The 22,866-nt window shown below is 31.1% G+C and overlaps 2 protein-coding genes across 4 annotated transcripts in view; one reads left to right on the forward strand and one right to left on the reverse strand.

Annotated features, from left to right (window-relative positions):
* LOC130902427 (uncharacterized) overlaps positions 1 to 22,866 on the reverse strand; it is a 41,682-nt gene that overhangs the window by 16,222 nt on the left and 2,594 nt on the right. For all 3 annotated transcript variants that reach the window (XR_009060391.1, XM_057814573.1, XM_057814574.1), the window contains exon 2: positions 19,999 to 20,151. Coding sequence is in view for 2 of the 3 variants with exons in the window: in XM_057814573.1 (XP_057670556.1) it covers positions 19,999 to 20,151 (153 nt within the window). In the remaining variant the exon portion in view is untranslated. The remainder of the gene's footprint in view (positions 1 to 19,998; positions 20,152 to 22,866) is intronic.
* On the forward strand, positions 626 to 15,393 carry LOC130902429 (leucine-rich repeat-containing protein 70). The gene is made up of 7 exons (XM_057814575.1): positions 626 to 690; positions 1,945 to 2,281; positions 4,032 to 4,255; positions 4,890 to 5,088; positions 8,860 to 9,026; positions 10,936 to 11,169; positions 13,322 to 15,393. The coding sequence occupies exons 1-7, from the start codon at positions 676 to 678 to the stop codon at positions 13,523 to 13,525; spliced, it is 1,380 nt and encodes a 459-aa protein (XP_057670558.1). The 5' UTR covers positions 626 to 675; the 3' UTR covers positions 13,526 to 15,393.

The raw sequence follows: 22,866 nt of genomic DNA on the forward strand, positions 1-22,866 counted from the left end.
TAGTTTATCACATGAAATATTATTTCCTTTTGTTATTAAGGGAATAGATGATTGAAGCTTCTATTTGGTTTTAAGTAGTTGCAAATTACAACATTTGATTTTTACAGAAATATACAGCTCACAGTGGAAAAGATTATGGAAATGATTTTTGATCTTGAAGTTATTTCATAAATGAGTATCGAATGTATGAGCATTTTTTTTTTGAAATTTGCATATGGAAACGATGCTCATTAAACGTCAAGAAATAGTGTGACGAAGAAATTACCTGAGATAAATTAACGTGGGATAATCAGCGTTATATAACCAAAATATGTTAGGATATTATAAACGCAGAAGACTTGGCAACCGTAGTTAAAAAAATGTTTCAGTAAGCATTTTATTCTTCAAATAAACTTATTTAATATGCAGTTTGGAGTTGTCACAAGTAGAAGTCTTAACTTTATGGTAATAAACAGTCGACTATAAGTAAAAAAATTCAAGGTATTTACTGGAACTGACGTCTCTAAACATACTAAAAATTAATTGAATCATTTTTCCAAATAGGTTATAAAACCGACCATCAAAAAGTATTCGATGGATTAAATTAGATAAAGCTGATAAGATAAAAATTAATTAGATTTGCAGTCAGTATTCATGTTGAAATCATTCATAAAGGTAGTGGAAAAAATTTAGAAAATGAATTATATATGGGTAAGCTAACTTTAATTTCACATTCATGTGATTTATATATTTGGAATAGTTTGAAGTTAACTAAAATAGGGCACTTTGGTATATATACTTATACTTTCTGGTTTGTTTGTTTTTTATATTTGTATATCACTTAAAGATAAAAATTGTGTTATTAATGTCGGTATGGAATGATTCATTTTATTGCATAGCAAGTGTAAACAGTATTTTTGTTACTTACACATCAATCTACGAATTATGAGAAATCTTGGTAATTAATTTAAAAATGATCAAAAGTAGAATTATTTTAACGGTTTCTCTTCTGGTAAATTTGTAAAAGGTATCACAAAAATAAATAAAATTAAGAAATTAATTCCACATAATAAGTGAAAAGTATCGCACAGAAAATTTTTGTGTGCAAATGTGGGTTGTGGCTGAAACTCGTGAAAAATAATAAAAAGAACTCATTATCAACCTAACCTAACCAAATCATCTCTAGCCAAATAATTTTCGTTTTGGTAATTTTATACTTTCGCGGTTCCCTTGTTTTTTGGCTGTAGAAAATCGAAAAGTCATGCGATTTCGATGAATTTTCTTCGTTTTTACAGCGGATTTGTGAAAAAAATATGAGAAATATCTCACATGGAGATTTCATATAGTTTTATGACTTTAAATGTGATCATAAACGCACTGCTTCGCATATAATCGTTCATAACTTTTTTACAAAGCATCAAACGCAGTTCATGTATTATTTTTTTTAATATACACAAAAATACGAACATTTTGGAAAAAAAATTGAAAAATGTTTGTTTATTCATTCAACCTAACCTTAGTGTAAGATATCATTTGTTTAATGGTGAAAATTTTCAATTTTTAAAAGTTGACTTTTAATATTGTACACTTGATTACAATAAGTGATTTTAAGAATTTTTTTGTTCATATAACTTAAATGATTACTTAATAAAAAAGGTACAAACGATTATAAGTGAGAAAAGGTCGATTTTAAGAGAAATTGTTATTATTTTTAATTGTAAAAACATGATAAATCAACATTTTTGTATAATTTTTTTTGCAATTTGTTCGCTTTTTGTGTAGATCATGGAAAAAAATATAATAACTTCATCACCGCGAAAGTATGAAATTACCTTCGTTTTTTTTATTTTTTTTATTTTAGCAACTGTACCTCGTTATATAAACAGAAAATAAAATGTTAATAGAGAATATACAGAAATATTTTTGTATCTTTGATTGACGTAAATATTGTGAAAATTGTTACAGATATTACTGTTATTTGTATATCCGGCAACTAGCGATGAGGTTTACCAAAATTCTTCCCACATTTGTGATCAGTGTTTATGTGAAGATGAAGACGAATTTATAATTGATTGCAGTAGACAACAGTTTGAGCATGTTTTGGCAAACTGGCCACCACACAATAAAACATTAGTGGCTACTTTCAGTTATAATAACATTTCAACCTTGGAGAAGCTTCCTATCTCAACGCAAAAAGCTAAACTTGTATTCGATCACTGTAACATCAAGTATTTGGATAGTGGATTATTTTCTAATATCAGGAATGTTGAGTATATCGATCTGAGTTACAATTTATTGACAAGTGAGTCTACCCCAATGCAATGATACTCAATTCATTTTGAAGGCTTTCTGCCATGCAATCATTAACAATAAAATGTATTTTGGAAATCTTATGTTTGGGAAAATCTGGAACATCATTTGGTAAAACATTTTCACGTTCAAAGATATGGTGGAGGCCAACTATAAAAATAGCCAGCTGCTATAAATATTTACTGCTTCTTGGTTTATTCTTATGCATTTTCATGCTTTTGTCACTGCAAGTGTTTTCATAACTTTCCATTATTTGTCTATTTTACTATACCTGGTTAGTACAATGTCTTCGTGCGGTTCATACCCATTCTTTGAGCTTCTATATTCAATATAATTCGGGGACTTGATGCAAAAAATTCGGGAGTGAGTTGATGACATGATAATAATGGTGTGACATAAAAAAAAGTTTCTAATAAGACCCCACGTCTCTGAGTTATAGGCATTTGAAGTTACGAAATCAGAAATTATATTCAAGTATATTTTCTAACTTATACATTCGAACATAATGGATGATTATGTATGTCCATGTGGTATGTTCGATGGAATAAATAACACTACTATCTGAAGACCAGGGACGGCTCATGCCCAATGGTTAACAATCCGTTACTTTTACAGGGACAACCTGTTCAATTTAAAGTTAGCAAAAATGAATTTTTCAATCAATTTTTTAACAAAAACGTACTCTTTGATTAACTTGATAAAAATTATGGTTTAGGAGGTATGTAGATTTTAAGATCGTTGTTCATTATCATAAATTGTAATTTTAATTGAATGAATATTGAATGTTGTACGAATGTTTATTTATTTATTCATTAGTTTTCCAAGATTGTGTTTAAATACCTCAATAAATAACTACAATTTATGATAATTTTCTTCATAATGTCTCTTTATGGCATGTACAACGATCTAAAAATCTACATTTCTCCTAAGAAATGAGGGGTCGTATGAGAACTTTTTTATGTCACAGCTCTATTTTCACGTATACACCCGAATTTTTTGCATCAAATCCTGGAATACTGTGTATATGTAAATATGTTTTTCGTGATGATTTGTCTTGACTTTAGGTCACTTTTCTATCAAAATCTGTTTAAAATAGCGTGTAAAAATTTAACGTTTCGACCTACTTAAAATTTCATGTAAAATGATATTTTGATGGAAACCGAAGTACGTAGAAACATAAAATTTTTTTCATGCTATTTTAAACTGATTTTCATAAAAAAGTGACCTTAAGTCAATATAAATCATCACGGAAAACATATATAAAGGTCTAAGAAGTAAAAATTTGAAGAATTATATGCAAATATATACATGTTTTAATCTCTTTATCTTATTTCTTGAATTTGCATGCTATGTCATTTGTACATACCAAATTATTGAGTCTAGCTGGTTCTAAATTGTTGTAACCCATATCTTATCCATGATAAATAGTTCGGGGTCCATACTGTCTCCTTATAGAATGTATTTATTCATTAAGAATTGTTATAACTTTTTTCCTCCTGATTTGTATGTGTTTTTTATTATTTTTACTTTTTTTATTTGGTATTCTTCCATTCTGGATTTTTTAATAGATGTCTATTATAGAACTATAACAACAATCCTTAACAATATTGGTAATTTGGGGAAAATAATTTAAAAAAACTAAAGGGATTTATGAAAAAATACAGAAATAGAATAAAAAGTAGCAAAACAACATGGAACATTCCTCTATTTCTAAATAAATTAAAAATTACAATCTATTTTAGCCGAAGAAATAGGAGGTGATGACTTCAGAGGACCTTATAGTGACAAGAGATACCGACCTATAGCGGTAAAATATTTAAATTTGGCTTACAATCAAATTCACAGTTTACCTGTGAAGTTTTTTGAAAATATGCCTGACTTAGAAGAACTCAATCTACAAGGAAACGATTTTAAAGTTCTTGATCCAACTACTCAAGTTGCTTTAGGATCACTTACAAAAATAAAGGTAAAAAATAGAGATGAATATGTAATGCACCACCAATTACAATATATAAAATAAAAAAAAAATGTTTTTATAGAGTCTCGCAATGTTATTTTTCTCAAGTAACAATGTCTTTTAATATAAATTTACTCAGGAATACTTCTAAATAGTAAGCTTAAAAGGCCGGTTCATAAACTTGACTTTGCGATTACCGTTGCCGTTAGCGAGTGACGTTTGTCGTTTTGATCCTATGAATAAAGTTGACGTTGCTGCCGTTCACCTAAAAATTTTGATATTCTTTTTGACGTGTGTACTACTGCTTTATGTTTACGTGTATTTTTATATTTTTTGGTATTCATGAACTAAATTATGAAAAATGTTGAAGAGCTTTTTTTATTGGGAGCATTAGGCAAAATCACGTGAAAAATGCAAACGGATGTGATTTTCTATTGCCACGAACGACCGACGAGAACAGATAAAATTCGTTTATATTTTGAAAGACCAACGGCAGACCGATCGGCAAACGGCAAGCATGATCTTACATATATCAATGTTTTTAATTTTATAACAGCAAACGTCAATCGGCCTTCAGGATAAGTATAATTTGACTTCTGCTGGTAAATTTGAAAATAAATTGTATTAAATTACTTTCTTTCAGGTGTTAAATCTAGCGGATAATGAGTTAACAGAAATAGAAGGATCTCTTTTAAGAAACTTACCCACTTTATATTCTTTGGATTTATCATCTAATCATCTCGACTTTGTACCACTTACGTTGAGTTATATAAGTAACAATCTTAAGGTGCTTAAAATTAGTGACAACTATATATTTAAACTTACTGACCAAAGCTTCTTAGGTAAGTTTCTAGTACACTATTTTATTATTTGTTTAATCAAGTATTTTGAAAAAACAACGATCATAACAATTATTATAATTATTGGTATGGAGGCACAGTAGAGTCCCCGCCAAGACAAGCAAAAAAGCCGCACATTTTCTCGAAGCAGTTCAGGCCATTTTCGACCCCCATAACTTCGTTGTGGATCTGTATTTCTAAAACTAAGCAAGCATTGTATTTTTCAAATTTCATTCAATTTGAAGTAGTAGTTTAAGAATGACAACTAGTCAAAGTTCTTAATTTTGTCACTCACCGACTGACCGATCATCAAAACTCTAGGGCACTTCTATTAGACATAGAAGCTTCAAATTATGAATACAATTAGTGTTTAGTGTATAAATCATGGAAGAACTAAAATATTTTGCATTTTCAGTCCAGTTTTCTAAATACATCAACTGCATAAATAACTTCCTAATCCCATATGATATGATATATAAAATAATAAAATAAATGATTAAATGTTAATGGTTCTATCGGTATAGTGCAAAAAGCTGTTTCGGAAAATACAAAAATATAAATTACATTTAATATAAAACATGTTTAGAAGCTTGACCTGGTCAAAACTAAATTTGAAATTATTAATAGAGTTCATGTCTATCGCAAACAGTTTCCCATATGTAAAGCATATGCTATAACTATACCCAAAAGTCGGGACCTAAGTCTCAATGATGCGCTGATGGATATTGGTTCTGCATTATTCACATCCGGTCAAGCTTACGTGGCATTTTTGAGAGTTAAAAGTCTGGGCGGGTTTCATCTAATTAATGTCGACTCTAAGAGTATTGAAGCGCAAGAATCTTCAATTTGTGAATACAAAAAACTAAGAAGCATTTACTGTCCAAACATGGCAAAAATTGTAACATCAAAGCCTCCGAGAAAAATCCATAGAGACAGGGGGTGGGCTTTGAGAAAAACTATAGTTGAAGCTCAAGAAAGAGTACCGTAAAAGAAGAAGATGAAGACTATCTATAAAAATATGAAAAGCTCATCAAGGCAGAGAGTGCGCTTGCTTTAAGACAATTCATTATTGGTATTTAAGAAGTAAAGGGTATTGGAAAGGAAAAAAGGAGGTCTATCTACAAAAAGAAATGAGATGCCATCAAAACCAAAACTCGCAAAACGCAAATCTCCTAACTCAGTTTTTCTACCGTAAAAAGTTATGAGATCTATGTAATACCAAGTCGGTTGATTTATTCAGTCCCTACTTAAGGGACCTTATGTCATCAGTTATCACATAATTAGCTAATCTAATAACATCTTGTAGTAAAATATTTTTAATATTAATGTGGTCACTATTACGCTAATTACGTAATAACTTAAGACTGGAGGTCCCTTAAGTAGTGACTGTATAAATCAAGCGACAATTATTTAAAATGCTTGCTGAAGAATGAATTGGATGTTTGTTATTCTTATTTTATATTCTCACTCATTTTTATTAATTATGGGAGCAAAAAAATATGAGAAAGTTGTTTTTCTAAGTAAAAAATGATACTATCTTTATCATTAAAGTTCGCATACGTATAGAATGACTATAATAGTTTTAAATAAATGGAAACAAAGTGAATATTTGAATATCTTCGACTTAGAAGCAACCAGTATACTTTATTTACTCAAAAAACATAAAAACGTATACAGGGTGAGTTATGAGAAACTTTACATAATTCTACCATATGTAAAATCCTCCAGCCTACGAAAAGTTTATTAATTTACTGGATGATTTTTGAAATTGACAATAAACTTTAATTGGCTATATTCCTTAAATTTTTTCATGATGCAGTACAATACTATCAAACATTCGACTGATATTAGCAAAACTTCAGGAAAATTCCAGGATCAATTTAGGAATTCTTATTGAATATTGCACCCTCTAAAATATTTTTTAAATGCAATAAGTGATTTTCAAATATAGAACAATCATAATGACGTATCACATAATAGAGAGAGTGAAAAAATACTTTATTGTCAAAAAATTGTTACAATTTGTAGACAAAAGCTTGTAAAATCTAAAAAACAAACAAATCAAAATAATCAAATAAAGATAAAACAATCAGTAACAATTTTATATGTAATAGTAATAGGTAATAATTAGTATATAAGTCGTATATAAGCCCATAGCAAAAATTCAATCAGTATGCAGCATGTCTGGAATTGAATATTATTATTAGAAGTAGTTTACAGACTTGAAGACACTTTCCAGTAAATGTGCCCTCAAATTATTGCGGAATGCGGGAAAAGATGATATCGATATGATTTCAATTGGCAACTGACTGTGCATTTTTTTTCATTGTGAAATATTGAGCCCTTAATTAATTCTGAACGTGGAGTAGGTAGATAAAGGTCGTGCTCCGCGTTCCTAAGTGGATACCCGTGCAACGACCTTTCTAAAATTGGAGAAGCGTGTTTACGAATTAGGCAAGCGGATTCAAAGATGAATAAGGAAGGATGAATTTTTAATGTTTTAAAGAAGTCTCTGCAGTGAGCCCTGCTGTTTAATCTGACTAAATTTTTAACAGCTCTGTTTTGTAGTTTCTAATCAAATAAATGAATAGACTTTCCTAGAAATTATCCAAAAGAAACAATATAAATAAACCGCTTGCTATAAAAACGAATATAAAAAAAAACATCAAACGGGGTCCGCGGTTTATTAAAAGTAAATCAATGGCACCGCGCGCCTTCGCCGAATCAATAATGTCATCTACCTGCGTTCTATCCACATGTCGTTCTGTTCCGTGATGTACCATTATCATTGCAAAACCCAAAAGCAAGAATTATGTCGGCGTTTTTTATGGTCGGAAACTCATGTGGTATTTTGGACGAAAGAAACAAAAGCTCTAGCAAAGCTAACACAATTTTTGTCCATATAAACGATGATGACAATTGGTACAAAATATCAAACGGTCAACGCCAATCTTGATTTTAAAACTTTTCAGAGTAGCTTGTTAATTTCCTTTGGTACAGTTGTTATAATATATTATCATCTGATATAAAATTTTGATCATTTACAATCAACATTGTCGCAAATATGCAATTAATTATTTATGTAATTTGAAAATCACTTGCATAAAAAAAATATTATACGGGGTGCAATATTCATTACGTATCCCTAAATCGATTCTTCTAGATACGGTCCTGGAATTTATAAGTTTAGCTAATGCCCGTCGAATGCTTGAAAGTAGTGTGTATAACCAATTAAAATTAAAGACTATTTAGATGTAACGTTGGCAAAATTCTATGAGGTTGTACAGTTTAATGGAATTTCTTTGGATTCAATTTTCAATAGGATAATCAACTGATTCATTTGCTACAGCTGTTAAAAAGAAATTTTTCAAAATATATTGAAAATAAAGCTGTTGAGTAAACATTTTGGAATGCATACAATAGAAAGGTAGAAAAATGAGATTTCTGGAAGCTGTAGTCTACTAGAAAACATGTTAAATAAATATTATGTCAAGAAACTAGTTAACCCAATCTTTAGAAAAAACAAAAAGATGGATACTTCGAAGAAGTTAAAACTTTTTTTTTAATTTTATTTAAATAAAAAGGAATTTTATCTGATTTTACTCTGCTGTTTCCAAATTATTGAATATTGTTATTCAAAGAAGAATACTTCTAAAGAGTAAAAGCTTAGGTTTGTAATTTTATATGAATAAGAATAGTTGTTTCTAGAGGGTTGAATATTGTTCTTCAAATAATAGATTAGATATTATTCTCAATGTTTTAAAAATGTTGTAGGTCTTGATCTGATTGAACTGCACTTAAATAATTTACCTAGATTGAATTATGTAGAAGCAAATACATTTGCAACTTTGAAACATTTAAAGAAGCTATATTTAAGGGATAACGAAAACTTAAATTACATTGACAAAGAAGCTTTTGGAGATAATCAAATTATAGATGAAGTAAGTATATGCAAATCCAAATTTCTAATAATTCCAATAACTATGGATTAAATGACTCAAGAAGTTGGCACCGCATTTTGGAGTTACAGAAAATTTTAAGGTTGTTCTATCATTATCATCATTATGCCGTTCAACCTTCTGGATTCCTCCACAAATTACCGATTCCGAGGTCTCTCGCCAGTAGTTAGTTTGAGTGGCATCCTGTCGCTGTGGAAGTATCATGCGTTTGGTTTTTGACTTCCTTTATTAAATTTGATTTTTATGAAATGTACAGTATGGATATTGAAGAAATTATAATAGCCCTCAATTTGGGTTAATAAAAACAATCAGAAGAAACAAGAGTATGGAGAATATCGACGACACGGGGTCCAACACGTGCTAAACATCGGACTGAATATTCTAACTACAATCGGCACCGTACGGAGAGAAAGAAGGGTGGCATATTCCAAGAATTTTTGGTACTGTTGACACTCCGTACGGATGATTCGGAATGAATGTCCCGAGAAAGGGCATTCATTCCTGTATAACTCTTAATTTTTTATCATTTACTTTCATTTGAAATATTGTAGAATTTACTGAAAAGATATTTAAAATTTTGCTTTCTCAAAAATTATTCAATTGCATAATAAAAAATGGGTAACAATGAATGGTTTCTTATTTTTGATAAAACTATTTTTGATGTTAAAGTTCGTTATTTTCATAGACCAATATGAAAAGAGGTTAATATAATTATCCATATGATAGAAATAATTTATTCCACTTACACTTAGAAGCAGTCGTCATATTTGTTTTTAGTTGCTGATTTTGCAAACTTAATAATCCCTAATCACTACCATTTTTAGTAGTGTCTATGCTTGCTCGCAGCTAATTGTGTAATATTTAAAAGTAGGTATTTCCGCGAATTTCGATTCATAAAGTATGTAAATGATCAAAAATTCAACTACTTATCTAAGCGTATTAACGACAAAAGGAAATATAATCATAATTCTACATGGAAAAACATATAACAATGTATAGGTTAGTTAACAGATTAAGAGTTTAAAAGAGGTTAACGGCTGCAACGTCAAGTTTATGAATACGGTGTATAATTTGTTACGAACGGAAAAAGTCACATACGAATGGCAAAGGCAAACGGAAAGTCAAGTTTATGAATCCGTCTTTAAACCAAGTATGCCGATCAACTCGCTTCGACTTTTTGTGATGAAGCACCATATCGAGCCCATTGAGTTTCACTCATTTTCCGAATTCAAACGCGACCGCACTTCTCTACAGGATCAATTTCGTGAAGGTTCTCCAAAATCGGTTGTCGTGCTAGAAAGCATCGATGCTGTGCGTAACATGATATTGCAAGAACATCATATGATAAACCATTAGATTGAGGCTTACTTGGGCATTAGTTCTACTCGCATACATTCAATATTGCCTGAATAATTGGATGTCAAAAAGATTTGTTTGCCAAATCCAATAAAAATTGGTGAAAAGCATCAGTGAATATCATACATCTTTATTTATCTTAATTATTGTATTATCTAATTAAAATATAAGTTAGAAAGGAATAAAGTGTTCCCAATTTCCTCCTTTCTTACTTATACATTTACTTGACAGCAATATTTAATAGAGAATTGAAGTGAAATCGTAGAGTCATTGATATACTTATAACCTTATTCACAATTATTTGGGGTTGAAGCATTTTTTTTATTTTTAACCGTCAATTCAACCATATCCCATTTTTAAAATTATACTACAAACATCTTTTCAATACTTTTTCAATAATATTTATTTTAGGGGCAACTGTACAAGAAATAGAAGGGGTGATTCAATTGAAAACTGTTCTCAGTTTTTATATCAATAGATGTCTCAATTAAATTGCCGAATATAATGAATACTACTAATGTTATATTTTTTTTAGTTGGATCTAAGTAACAATTCTCTAGTGAATTTGGATTTTAATTTAATTAACTGGTCGAAACTGAAGATTTTGAAAATTAATTTCAACCCATTAAGATGTACTTGTGATTTATATAATATTTCCCAATCGTTGCCAAAATATATAACCCGTAAATTAGACAGTCCGATGTGTACAGATATGGAAAATGAAGATAGTACACCAGTATTTTTTTTGAAGTCAACAATATGTTCACAGGTAGATATTTTTCAATTTTCACATCAATTCTCACTTCCCTAAAGTCAATTTTTATATTTATGGAAAAAGAATTTTTTTATACATTTAGGACTAACGTTCAAAATAACTTTTATGACACCGATCTTGCTGCCTCTGGAAAATTCCTCTGAGTATCTTATTTTAAAATTGTGGTTTTTTAAAGCATTTCTATAAATACACCCAAAGTAGACTGTTATATTGTATAGTAGTAAAAACTTTTACAATCTCAAATGTTTTCACAGACACAATGGTATAATTTTTTTTTTGATATGAATAACCTACGACGATGGTCCCAGAAATACTTGTACCATCAAAGAAAACAAAAAAATTTTGGGAAAAATTCATTTATTTTTCAACGTAATATCCATTTATTTCCATATATTTTCCCAGCCGAAGTTCAATAAGATCGATATCCTTTTATAATAAGAATCATCACGCTCCTCAAAATAGCCATAGCCAAACTGCCCTCATCACCTCTTCATTGCTGGAAAGTCTTTGACCACTGAGCCATTTTTCAAGCCTTGGAACAGAAACTAATCCAAGGGGGCTAAATCTGGAGAATAGGTGTGCGTGAGGTAGCAATTCAAACTTTAATTTATTAATTTTGGCCATTGCAATAACGGATGTGTGAGCAGGTGCATTGTCTTGACGAAACAACACTTTCTTTTTAGCCAGATGAGGTCGATTCTGCTTGATTTCTTCGTATAAACGTAGCAATAAGTTCGCATAATACTCACCGTTGATAATTTTTCCCTTTTCAAGGTAGTTAATGAAAATTATCCCACGTGCATTCCAAAAAACCGACGCATTTACTTTGCCTGAAGATGGAACGGTCTCTGCCTTTTCTTTGCCTTTCTTTTCAGTCCATTGTTTTGATTGTTCTTTTGTTTCGGGTGTGAAGTGATGGGCCCACGTTTCATTCATCGTTAAGAAACGGCTTTATTTCTGTGAAACATTGCCCAATACTCGATGGAAATGTATTCACGACGCTCTATATTGTTCCATTGTGATCAAAGCGGGAACCATATTGCGCACAGCTTTCTCATGTCCGATTTTTCAGTTAATATGCGATGTACCACAGTTCGAAATATCTACTATGTCTGCTAGCTCGCACACTTTCGGTCCACGATCATCCAGTACCGCTTTGTGGATTTGCTTCATTTCCGGAATCGTCACCTCATTTGGTCGACCTCTGCGATGCTGACCTTCGCAGGTCGTATGGCCTCGTTTAAACTCAATATTTTACTGTTGATAACGAAGGAACATTCTTCCCCAGATTAGAATCTAGTTCAGCTTTTATGTAGGTTGGGATAAGGCCTTTCAAATAGAAGTATTGTATCATATAATGATGACCAATTTTTTCCATGTTCACAAATTCACTGAAAACGTTCACTATTTATGGCTGCCCAACAAATACTAAACAACCTGGCGTCTTTGAAACACATGCTGTATAGATTGTGTATTTTCTAATACAGTGTTATTTTTCAAGCAAATACCGCCATCTCTATGTCAGGCCAGGTACTTCTGGGACCATTCTCGTATTTAGATTTAAAATTTAGAAAATTTCGGGTAGGTCAGTAACATATCCATAGACTAAATAAGTACCCATAATTCATATAATTGTTGTTTTTTCTATCTAAACCAACAATGTCTTCCTACCCCTCAATAACATTTGAAAACTTTAGAAAAAATCGTAATCTCCGTCCAGTTAGTTACTCATTCGGTACCGCTTCGGGCCTATTCCCATGAAATGCAATTCACGGTTTGTTCTCGGTCCGATCTCGGTTTGAAAAAATATTATCGATTGAAAAATATATCCCATAGGCCTATTTAAATAGCTGTCACTTGAAAACAAATATAGCTGATGGACCACACACACTTTTTAGTTTTGTTTAATCTGCCCTTCTCATTTGAATCAATGAATCAAAAAGTTCTTTACGATGACTACATTTTGCACGGTGATGAAGTGTGGGATTAGATCTGAGAGGGATGCTGTCAGTTTTTTGCGAATTCCGGCTATTACGTCGTTTAAACATAAACTGCATCTTAACCAGTTGTCCAAGGAACATAGAAAATTATAGCTATATGCTATAAAAGAGTAGAAAAAGTGAGATAATTGTCTGTTTTTTTTTAGGACCATCCACTTCATATATCGAATGCTATTCAACATTTTAATAAAATTCGAATCGCAATGATAGTATTAAGTTCCTTATTATTATCAGGAACAATAGTTACTGTTATTTTGCTTCTTTTGAGATATAGAAAAACGGTTGCATTTAGAAATTACCCATTTGCAACTCAGGTCAGTTATTATCCCATCCAAACCCAACATATTTAAAGATTTCATATCATCTGCTTGAGATGAGTTCAAGAACTATAAAGGTGCACACTGAGTTTACAAGAGCATCTGAAGGAATGGACAAGAGCGCTGTACTAATAGAAATTATTCTTCCTAAAAAGTCCGTTTTCAAATTTAAATATAGCAATATGTTCAATTATGTAAAAATATAAGTTTTAAGTTTATTTTATATGCTAAAACACACATAGTTTTATCCTGATTCCTTGTGCATCTTTCATTTTTTCAAATTGTGTATATATAGTACAGTAGTTTTTCTAATTAATTATTTTTCTTATTTCCAAACTAGTTATTAACAATTGAATAATATATTCTTCTGACAAGCTCAAAAACTGTCGTTTGACGCGATATTTCCAGAATTTGCCGTTATTTTTATAAATAATGGGGTAGCTCGCTATCTTGAGTATCAAGAAAGCAGGCCACCCCCTAGAAAAGGGCTCTCCTGTTCACAATAACTGAAATTAACCACATAGAAAATTGCCTCTTGGTTTACCGCGCAAGAAAATATCATTGCTGACAATTTCTACGGATGAAGCCTGTCTGATTTAATGGTACGAAATGGCTTTTCCCCATTTTAGCCCAGATGCCAACGAACCCTGAGGTCGGCTGATATTTTCTTGTACGGCAAACCAAGTGACAATTATCTATGATTTTAGTTTGATTGTCCTTACAAAGGAAAGCAATATTGCAGGGATCGGCCAGTTAACTTAACTATCAATGTAGCAATCTTCTCTCTGGAATATCAGTCCCCTCTAAACAATAATTGTAACAAAGCACATATATAATTGCCGCTGGGTTTGCCGTTCAAGAAAAATCGTTGCCGATCTCAGGGCTCGTTTGCATTTGGGCTAAAACGGGAAAAACATTTCTACGTATGAAGTCCGGAATTATTTTATGGTAAGAAATTGATTTTCCCGTTTCAGCCCTGAGATCGGCAATGATATTTTCGTGAACGGCAAATCAAGCGGCAATTTGCCTCAGTGGTCGTTGGCATCCTGAGCAAAACGGGAAAAAACCATTTTTACGTATGATTCCGGAATGATTTAATGATATGAAATGATTTCTCCGCGCTTTCCTTTGCACCGATATTCAAACTGAAATCAAAGATGATACGAGCCTCGATGTCAGGGCACGCAACTAAGTAGAGAAAAACGGGCATGTTTATCAACTTGGTGGGCTACCTCTTACAGAGCTGCTTTTCTTCGCGAGGCCGTGCGTTTTCAATATTTGAATGATTCCCACTGTTCTTGCCGATTACGGGACCTTCTACTGGGCGGGATCTATTCCGCGACAGGTAAGTGTTCAAATAACAAACACCAAAAGCCCTCAACTTTGTTGATCGAGTTATCTATGATCTTTTCCGAGCGACCAGTAAATATCAAATGATAAATTGCATCTTACGATAGGTAAGAGATGAAAATAAAAAACCTAAGGACGTGAATTTTCGGAAACAGCCGTTTTAATGCTATCCCCGATCAACTATTCGTAAATAATCTAAAAATAATTTTTCACTAAGTGAATAATTGCCATTTCGCCAATCGCTTTTTGTCGTTAATTATTTAAAAAAAATGAGGCGACCCGTTAACTTGAGTATCAACATAGCCGGCCACCCCACTGCTTCCCTTTTTACAATAGCTAAAACTAATTGCATAGATAATTACCTAGATGATAAACTGAACCTTACAAGTGCTGTTTAGTGGGTATTACGTTATGAAGCAGATTAAATCACTTCACACAGTATACTGACATTTTACAAGCCAGTCCGTGATATTTTTGTAAATTGCAAGAAGAGCAGCAATTTTGAATATTTCAATTGTTGGGATTATGGTGTATTTATGAAAAAAAGTAAATACGGTATTCAGTTCGGAGAGAACTGAACTACCTATTTCTTAAACTTAATACATTGTGGATTTTATTATCCATTCTATACCTGGTTTTATGACCTGTAGCCCGAGAACCTTTTTTCCTTTATTTTAGGAAATACCAAAATATATTCTTTGAAAAGGTTAAAACGTGTTTAACAGATGTTTCAAATTCGAAAACTTTACTTCCAAAATCATATTAAAATAAATATTATGAAAGTACAATATCTTAAAAGAGAAGGGTTTTTGCATCCAATTTTCCCCCACAAATAAATGGCCGCACAAAAAAGGCAACAGGGCAGGAGGTGGCCCAATTTCAGTTTGAATATCCTTACAAAGGAAAGTAATATTTCAGGGAACGACTAAGTTCCCTCTAAACAATAATTGTAACAAAGCATGTAGATAATTGTCGCTGGATTTGCCGTTCACGAAAATATCCTTGACGACCTCAGGGCTAGTTGGCATCTGGGTTAAAACGGAAAAAAAATTTCTACGTATGAAGTCCAAATCAAGCGGCAATTATCTATGATTTCAGTTTGAATATCCGTACAAAGGGAAGTAATATTCCAGGGAACGGCCAGCTAACTTAGCTATCAATGTAGCGAGCCACCCCCTGGAATATTAGCTCTTTCTAAATTATAAGTGTAACAAAGCACGTAGATAATTGCCGCTTGATTTTCCGAGTTCAAGAAAATGTTTCCGACCTCAGGGCACGTCGGCATTTGGGCTAAAACGGGAAAAAACTATTTTTTATCATTAAATCATTGCGAACTTCATATGTAGAAATGATTTTTTCCCGTTTTTGCCCGGATGCCGACGTGTCCCGATGTCGGCAAACCAAGCGGCAATTATCTACGTGCTTATTGTTTAGAGGGAACTAATATTCCAGGGGGTGGTTCGCTACATCGATTGTTAAGTTAGCTGTCCGTTCCCTGGAATATTACTTCCCTTTGTACGGATATTCAAAGTGAAATCATAGATAATTGTTACTTGGTTTGCTGTTCGAGAAAATATCCTTGCCGACTTCAGGACTAGTTGGCATGTGGGTTAAAACGGAAAAAAAATTTCTACTTATGAAGTCCAAGTCCGGAATGATTTAATGGTAAGAAATGGATTTTCCCCATTTTACGCGAGATGCCAACTAGTCCTGAGGTCGGCAATGATAATTTCGTGAACGGCAAATCAAGCGGCAATTATCTATGATTTCAGTTTGAATATCCGTAAGTAATATTCGAGAGAACGGCCAGCTAACTTAACTCTTTGACATTCATAATCTGAATGGACGCAATTCATCTGAGAAGTTTTAATGATGGTATAATGATGAAGCATAAGTTCCATATAACGAGACCAGGAATAAGCGACGATCCAAATTTTTATATTTTGCTGTCTATAGAAGACAACGCAACAGAAATTGCCTTGCAATAAAATAATGGTCAGTCGTTTGTAGTAAAGTTTTTGAAGAAATAAGAACTTTTGAGAAAGGAATTTTGTGAAATATTCATGAGGCATTGTGAAGTGTTTTTAAAACGTTTTGTTCAAGTGGTACAGTAAATGTACACAATTCTCCCTAATGGTCTTGGGAAAACCCCCACTGGATTCGATTAAAACACACCTAGGCGCTCCGAAAAAATTATATTTGGGTAGGGAAATTTATTGGTCTATATTTCTTTTATGGGAAATTAATAGCTGAGCTATATTTGGAACAGCAAAGTATGGCAGTGCTTCTAATTGCGTCATTTCCAGATCCAAATAATAGGGAAAATTTTATTTAATTATTTACAAATTATTGGACCTTATGGTGGACTGCCAATTTTCTTGAGTTTTTCTGGTGTTAATATTATCAAATCGAGTGCACGTCACAAGAAATTTTATTCTCTTTCAATTAATGAAACCGTTTCACTCAATATTCGTCCAAAGATTGCCGATCACTCCTTAGTACCTCGGCCAAATAAAGTAATCCGACAAATTCCTTAAATTCAGCTACCTCTGTAGGTTTTGCGTCTCTGGCTCTTAGAAAGTGATTGGGAAGGTAGCTGGAAGGGCTACTCTCTGTTGTGAAACACAGAAACTTGGTAGACCAAAATATATTCTACTCATTTTATAGATTAAATACCTCCGACAAAAGGTTATATGTAATAGATAATTGTCGCTTGATTTGGCGTTCACGAAAATATTGTGGACTTCATCATAGAAATGATTTTTTCCGTTTTGCCCGGGATGCCGACTTGTCCTGATGTCGGCAATGATATTTTATTATGCAGTTATTTTTAGTTAATGTAAAAAGAAGAGCCATTTTGTAGGGGATGGTCCACTATCTTGATTCTCAAGTTAGAGGGCCGCCCCATTTTTTTAAAAATAATTAACGGTAAATTCTGGGAATTTGACGACAGTTTTGAAGCTTCTCAGAATTTATTTTTTTATAAGTTGGCCCGCTAACTTGACAGACCTATAACATGTTACACACTTTTATGGAAAAGTCTTGTACGTTTTGTATTTTCTTATAGAATAAACTAGTGTATTAAAAAAGTGAGTGTGTTTTTTTTTCATAAGAGTTTATTTCGTTCTCAAAGATACAAAAATATTAATTTCATTATTATAAATCTAGAAAATTTAGTTGCATAAACTGATGAAAGACCTCTTTAACCGATATTTTTATAATCTAGAACAGCAACAATAGAATACGGAACATGACAATTTCCTTTTAAAGCTATATGAGGCAATCAAAATTATTGCAAACATTAGTGATATCAAAACAATTAATCAAAAACATCGACCACTTTTTAATTAGTTATCCAAAGAAAAATAAAGGAAAAAATATCATAGCATTGAGTTAGTTCCTCAGATATAATTCTTTTTACAAAACTATATATAAATACATTCCAAGTTGATGATATAGAACAGTCAGTGAAGGTATAACCTCAGAATTTTTTCAAACTGAATGGATTTGCACGAAAATTTAGAATAAAGTTAGACTTAGACTCAATATCAAAAGTGACATGAGTACGATTGACGCTTTTTATTTTTTTTAGTAATAAAAACTACCCCAAGTGAAAAAAATTGAGTTTTATTGATTTTACTGGTATAAATCTTGTTGAAGCACAAAGATTAAATAGTTTTTCATGTTTTCGAACGTATTTTATTGTATCTTTGATATTTACAACCCCTTATATAACCCTTAAAAACAACCCCTATGCAAAAAATAATTACAAAAAATCACCTTTTGAAGATTTGATATAATTAAATCATGGAATTATTTAAAATAAAAGCGAATTTGAAGGTGATTTTTAGGATTCCAAATACAGGGATGTTGTCTATAATTGTCAATTAAATTTAAACAAATCTCCAAAGTCCGACTACTGTCTAGTCACTCAATTTGCAACAGGTCTCAACTCGCAACAATCCGTCCACATCGAAGCAACGTTGACGAATGTTTCACTTTGTTTCATATTATCCTTTGATCTTTACCGCTAAAAACGGATTTATGCAACATACTACAACTTATGTTGAATCGCAACACCAACTTTATGCAACGCAACACAACATATTCCAACAAATATAAACATTTTATGTTATAACAAGTTTATGTTGTATTAAGTTGCTACAGTGTGGACGCGCCTTAACGCTCACACAAATCTTAACATTTTGCTCCAAACAAAAAAATGTCTGATTGAAATGAAATGAATTTTTAAGCTAAAGTATTCTATAAAAAAGCATTTTAAAGAAAATTTTTTCTTTATTTATTTATTTTTTTTCTTTTATTTTTTGAAGGGAAAGGGTTGAAGGACTCGAGACAGGTCATTTTTCCACTAAAGTGGATACTTCAAACGGCAATATCTCCTTTATTTTCAAGTTACAGAAATAAAAAACAAAACCAAAATATTCTTTAGAAAACAAGCTACATTTTTGATTTGTATAATTTTTACGTATCTTTCATAGTTATTATGCAACTTTTTCAACTTTTACCATACATTTTTCAAAAAATACGTATTCTAAACTGGTCTAACTTAAGAATTGTATGAATAACACTAAAATAAAACTAATTGTAAAAGGTCTAAGTTTAATTTTAATTCTGGTGGTAATGGTACAGCTGTAATTGCTCATTTTTGTTAAAAAATATGAGCTACCAATTTATTTTTGACTATAACTTCTTCAATTTTGGTCCAATTTACTTTTATAAGTGCTCATTTCAAAGTCTTTTTTAGTACTACAAAAAACTTTATTAGCATTATGCACCTAAAATTACCTTTCCGTTATTTGAAGTTGAACCCATCGATTCGAGTAGTCTCCCCAAAATAAGTCTCCTTTCACTAATTACATATTGCTTTGTACTGGAAGTAGAACATTTTATAAAAAATGTGTTTTTTCATACGCTATAATTTTGTTTGTTACACTTTTTTTTAATAAAATGCATAGTTTTTGAGTTATTCGCGAAAAATAATTTGAAAACGTGTTTTTTTTCACGTTTTCCAAGTTTTCAATCGTGAATTGTTACACTATTTATAAAAATTCTGAGGTGGACAGCTTCACCGACTGCACTAATAGATAATATTCAGTAATAGGAAATGGGCTAAATTCAGTTTAATTTGATTTTACCTTTTCAGATCCTTTTAGTTCTTTGGTGTACACCAAAAATTGATGTAGAATGTCTTCAGTTTTTTTTGCCAATTGACGGAATTTATACAAGCATTCTAATTGTTCTGTACAGCTAAGACATATTACATGTGGCAATTCATCTTTTTCATAAACCTGAAACATTAAAATAATAGTTATACTGAAAACAAAACCAACAATATATTGTCGTTGTAATACATAAAATGTCAATTTAAAAAACAATCATCAAGTGAAGAAAAGGAATACGGAACTTCAATTTCATCCAAAACTAAATTATTAAGTATGTTAAAAATATTTTAGTTCATTTTAAAAGTATATTAAAATTTTCAATAGATAAACTTCAACAATCCTACTGTCTAATATTCAACAATACAGATTTTAATAAGCTGTCAAATTTATACATTGTAAAATATTTTGTAACTTTTAAGTATCAATCTTTGTATACAACAAAATTAACATTGAAAAATATCCGTCTGCTTCTTTTATATGAAGCCAATTTGTTACACAGGTATCTAAAGAGGCCAACATGAGTTTAAGGGTTGATTTATCTGTTCTTCATCCTCATCCACTTAATACTTGTCCTATAAACATTATCACAGAATCACATTTCTTTCTTAAGCATTTTCTAGAATCAAATAAATTAGAGCGATCTTTTTCAAATGTGCGAGTCTTAAGTATTTAACCACCCGTGTGAGGTTATCCACGAATTTTTACCACAAATATTCGATTACAAAATATATTAAACTTTTTCGAAAAAATGTCAATAGAAGAAACATATAATGACATAATAGGCTACATAATTTTACTACAAAAAATTGAAGATTGAGTGGATAAAACATTTTTAAACACAAGTATTTGAAAATGTTTCACGATTCTGAACCGAAGCCCCAAAATGTTTTCAAATTTAATTTAACTATTGCAAAGAACACTTAATAAGGAACCTATGAACAAAAAATTGTGATGTGAGTATTCTTTATAACGTCAAAAAAATTCAAAAAGTTTACGTTTTAGCGTTGACGTGCATCGTTCGTTTTGATATCGAAGCCCCAGAATTTTTTCAAATTTTATCAAACTGTTGCAAAAAACACTTAATAAGGAACCTATTAACAAAAAATTGTGATATAAGTATTTTTTCTAACGTCAAAAAAATTCAAAAAGTTTCCATTTGAGCGCGGACGCGTATCGTTCGTTTTGATGTCGAAGCCCCAAAATTTTCTCAAATTTTATTAAACTACTGCAAATAACACTCGATAAGGAACTTTTTAACAGAAACTTGTGATTTAAGTATTCTTTAGAATGTCAACAAAAATTCATGGAGTTTACGTTTGAGCGCTTACACGCATGGTACGTTTTGATATCAAAGCTACAAAATTTTTCTCAAATTTTTTAACAGAAAATTGTGATTTAAGTATTTTTATTTAAGTTTAATTACACGTCACGTCTTTGATATTTGCACATATGTAGTGATTATACCTATTTCAAGAAAAACATTTTATTTCTGTTTTGTTCACCTCAGTATAGGCATTTTTTTTTTGATATATCATTTGTGTTCAAATGAATGATGTATTTCAAGTATTGGCGGTAGTCATTCAGGCAAAATCCATATCTACAATAATATTTTTGATAATAATTTCAGTGTAATAAACTATATATACTCCCCAATTTCAGGTATGAATGAGATAATTAAAATCTTTTAAACTGAGATATCTGTCATTTGTTGAACATGTGCTATTATCCCTATAAAAACAAATGATATGTGTCAATGATCAAACGTTAACTTTTTGAATTTCTTTTGACGTTATATAAAATATTTACATTACAATTTTTTGTTAATAGGTTCCTTATTAAGTGTTGTTTGCAATAGTTGAATAAAATTTTAAAAAATTTTGGTTTTTCGGTTCAGAATCGTAAAAAATATGTTTAAAAATGTTTTTTCCACTTAGTTGTAAAATTATGTAGTCTATTATAAAGTCTCCTCTATTGACGTTTTTCGAAGAGTTCAATATATTTTGTAATAGAATATTCATGGTAGAAATCCGTGGATAACTTTACATGGGTTATTTAACCTTATTATTGTGCACTTCATGCATTCATCTTATGGATGACTTCCTATTTTTTATGATATCTAAATGAAATTCTCTATGATTTGTACCACTTAAAGCGAGTGGCGATGCTATCATTTGTTTTTTATCAAGGTTTTGCAGAAATTTGAATGATTGGTAGGTTCAATTGATTTGTGATCTAATGATTTTCACTCCCAAAAAAAAATCTTAAAATGCAAAGGTTGCTTTTTCATATATCTAAGCTTGCAAAAACTGACTGTAGCAGCAATAAGTAGATGTCTGTGTGAAGATCACATAAGGAATAATCCAACATTATTCTCAATTTCACAATCCTAGCAAAATAATTGTTGGAATATTTTTCACGTCCAATACCGAAAAGTTTCGAGCCACTCCTGAGTGAATGTCAACATTTGAAATTCTAATTATAGTTCAGTAGAATGAAGATTCAAATTACATTCCCAATAACAAGCATGGATTTTTTAATGTAGGTTCATCTTACCATACATTTGAAAGATTTATAATAACAAAATGTAGAATTTAATTTGGGGGTATAAAATAATTAAAAACTATTTTAAAAATCATTTTGCGAAAGATCTCATTTCATATTACTTCAATTTTTTTGACATATTTACAATAGACTGGGAAAGTTTTTTTTTTAATTGTAAATTGAGATATATACATAACCATATAAAAATAAGTTAATGTCTATTGTAATTGCAATGGTGGAGAGAGCAAACTGAAATTATTTTGTTAAAAATATATTTTATCAATATATACGTATAAACAC

Source organism: Diorhabda carinulata, chromosome X, assembly GCF_026250575.1.
Source record: "Diorhabda carinulata isolate Delta chromosome X, icDioCari1.1, whole genome shotgun sequence".
NCBI lineage: Eukaryota > Metazoa > Arthropoda > Insecta > Coleoptera > Chrysomelidae > Diorhabda > Diorhabda carinulata.

Bases quoted from the DNA above. Each gene is read 5' to 3' on its own strand.
- LOC130902429 (XM_057814575.1), top strand. The intron at 2,282-4,031 runs GTGAGTCTACCC...AATCTATTTTAG, and splicing joins GAGTTACAATTTATTGACAA to CCGAAGAAATAGGAGGTGAT. The intron at 11,170-13,321 runs GTAGATATTTTT...GTTTTTTTTTAG, and splicing joins AGTCAACAATATGTTCACAG to GACCATCCACTTCATATATC.